Source organism: Pteropus vampyrus, unplaced genomic scaffold, assembly GCF_000151845.1.
Source record: "Pteropus vampyrus isolate Shadow unplaced genomic scaffold, Pvam_2.0 Scaffold24, whole genome shotgun sequence".
NCBI classification, from domain to species: Eukaryota; Metazoa; Chordata; class Mammalia; order Chiroptera; family Pteropodidae; genus Pteropus; species Pteropus vampyrus.
The window spans coordinates 4590806-4593275 of record NW_011888805.1 but is presented as its reverse complement, the minus strand read 5'-3'; the positions used below and the strand labels follow the sequence as shown (position 1 = coordinate 4593275).

The following is a 2470-nucleotide window of genomic DNA, read 5'->3' as shown; positions in this document are numbered from 1 at the left end:
CAATAGTCTGAATGCAGAGCAGACAGGAGAATCCAGCTGTCTTCTACTCAGCTAGACACTGAAGATATCTGCAAAATTGTTTAAAAAAATAAGCAAAATTATTTTTATAAAGTGTTTTGCTAACATAATGGTTTTATTTTTAAATGAATTAGTAAATTAAAAATTTTTTAAATTTATAATCTGATGAATATTGACAGCTATAAACCTCATAAACAAAGGCTGTGTAGGGTCAAGAATTTTGAAGAATGTAATGGAATTTCAAAGCTAAAGTGTTCGAGAACCACTGATCTGAAACATGCCCGCTCACATCATTTAAAATCTTCCAAAGACCAGGTGCTGTAGGCATAAAAACAAACAAAAAAATCTTCCAATGGCTCCCCATCTACCTCAGGGTAAAAGCCACATCATTACATTGGCCTCCTAGACTCTTATCTGTTCCTTTTTCATTACCTGCCCCTCTATTCTTTCCCTTGCTCACTCGCTCTACCCTTACTTGCCTCTCTGCTGTTCCTCCAATAAGCCAGACACAATACCATCATTAGGACCATTGCACTGGCACTTCTCTTTGCCTGGAAAGCAGTATCTTCAGCTTTCTGCATGGCTTTTCCCCTCACTTCCTTAAAGTCTGTGCTCAAATGTCACCATTTCAATAGTTTAACACGAGCATCCTATTTAAAATTACAACCATACTGCTTCTCCCATCCTCTAGAGCACCTTGCAACGTTTGCTTATTTATGTCTACAGTTTGCGTGGCCTTCCCCTCCACCTCACCAGAATACACCTCCAAAGGCTTGGAAAAATGGAAAAAATGTCTACCACATAGGGCTCCACATATACCTGTTCAATGTTGAATGAATGAAAAATCTCATTTGACTGCTCGTCATTTTTAATAGTATGTCCACAAAGTCCCAAGAGAAAGAGAGGTTGCAATTTAGAGAGGGCAATGACAAAAAGGTCTTTTGAATAGGAGAAAAGAGGTGGGATACAATGATCACAAACCTCAATACTGAAGGCATTATGCACCTGAAAAAGGCTCTTAGGAGAAGGCAAGGTGGGACAATATTAGAATGTTGTGCAGGGCGGATTTAAGTGTCTGGCAAGGAATGCCGGCCTCGTGCCCACCCTGCTACCCCGGTTTCCTGTTCCGACTCCCACGAAAGCACAATCCCCAGAACCCACCATGGACCCCTCCACCCAAACACAGGTAGTCCACACCAAGAGACTGAAAAATTTCTAAACTTTATGGAGAAAGCAACAATGACAATTAGCCAAAAACGACCCTCCAAAATTCCGTCTCACTCCAGTGCCGACTCCCCTAGCCTTCGCTAGCTGTAGGATCTCCAGGGTCACAGTTCTCAGGGATCCTGAGGGTTTCCCAACGCTGTGTTCCGAAGGGTCCACAAGAAGGCAGGTCAGGCAAGAGTCCCCGGGTAAGCACTTCTGCACAACGAAAGCACGAGAAACAGGAGTCACAGATAATCGGTCCACTTGGGGACAGGAACACGGGGGGATGACGGCAAACAGGAAGAACGAACGCAGGAGGGGAAAGGTGCTCTCACACAGAGGTGACATGGGGTGGGAGGGTCTCAGTTCTCCTCGGGCTTGTCGGCTGGCGGTCCACAGGGCTGCAGCATCTTCTCCATCAAGTTGAAGCGGACTCGCGCTTTGCTCTCATTCTCTGCAATGGCGAAGTAGTTGAGAAGGTCGAAGTGGCCCATGTAGGAGCAGTAAGAGTCGCGGTGCTGGTTCACCAGCCACTCCCACTTGGTGGTGTCGGCGTGGCCTGTGCCGATGTACTTGGACTGCAGGTGCTCCAGCTGGCTGTGAATGGTGTAGCGGTCCGTCATCTTGCCGCTTTCCGCGCTGCTCCCAGGTCAGAGGCCACAGACGAGAGGTAGGGGCTCTAGAATTTCACGCCGCAGAGGAACCGCTTCACCGAACCCTCCAAATCCGTGCAGTCGCCGGCGAATGGCGTCACGGCGATGAAGCTGCGTGGGCTCGCGGTTCTGGGTCTCAGAGGCGGAAGCGGAAGTGTGTTCTGTCGCTGAATTGGAGTTGCCTAGGCGACGCTACCAGTCGGTCGCCCGTATAGAGAGCGTTGCATGATGGTCCATTTTAGTGGCCCTTTCCCTAAGTGGGAGCTTTGCATGCTGGGACTTGTGGTCTCAGAGGCCTCGTGCACCCTGGCTTCTGGGACTCCACGTCGCTTTTTAAGAGAGGCCTTAGACAGTGTAATGGGGATGGTATATGGGGGACGGCAGCGTCCTTGCGCGACTTGGAGCTGATAGGAAATAGGCAACCCAAGTAGGACAGAACCACAGGCGAATGAGAAAATAAACTAGGTGTAATTTTAATTTCTGGACTAAAGTGGCGGCGCGGTAGCCCCTTCACAACGAGGGGTAGATCACCCCGAAGTCTGGAGACGCGAGTTCTGGTCTTTTACAAGTCCTGTGGAGTGAAAGTTATTTAT

General features: G+C 48.2%; 1 protein-coding gene across 1 annotated transcript; it reads right to left on the bottom strand.

Annotated features, from left to right (window-relative positions):
* Nucleotides 1–1220: 1220 nt before the first annotated feature.
* On the bottom strand, nucleotides 1221–2028 carry SF3B5 (splicing factor 3b subunit 5). The gene is made up of 2 exons (XM_011356113.2): nucleotides 1560–2028; nucleotides 1221–1440 (listed from the first exon to the last, which is right to left on the bottom strand). Exon 1 carries the CDS (start codon nucleotides 1845–1847, stop codon nucleotides 1587–1589), a length of 261 nt encoding a protein of 86 aa, XP_011354415.1. The 5' UTR covers nucleotides 1848–2028; the 3' UTR covers nucleotides 1221–1440; nucleotides 1560–1586.
* Between the last annotated feature and the right edge of the window lie 442 nt (nucleotides 2029–2470).

What these genes read in the sequence shown, in the direction of transcription:
- SF3B5 (XM_011356113.2), bottom strand. Translation starts at nt 1,847, where the DNA reads ATGACGGACCGCTACACCATTCACAGCCAGCTGGAGCACCTGCAGTCC.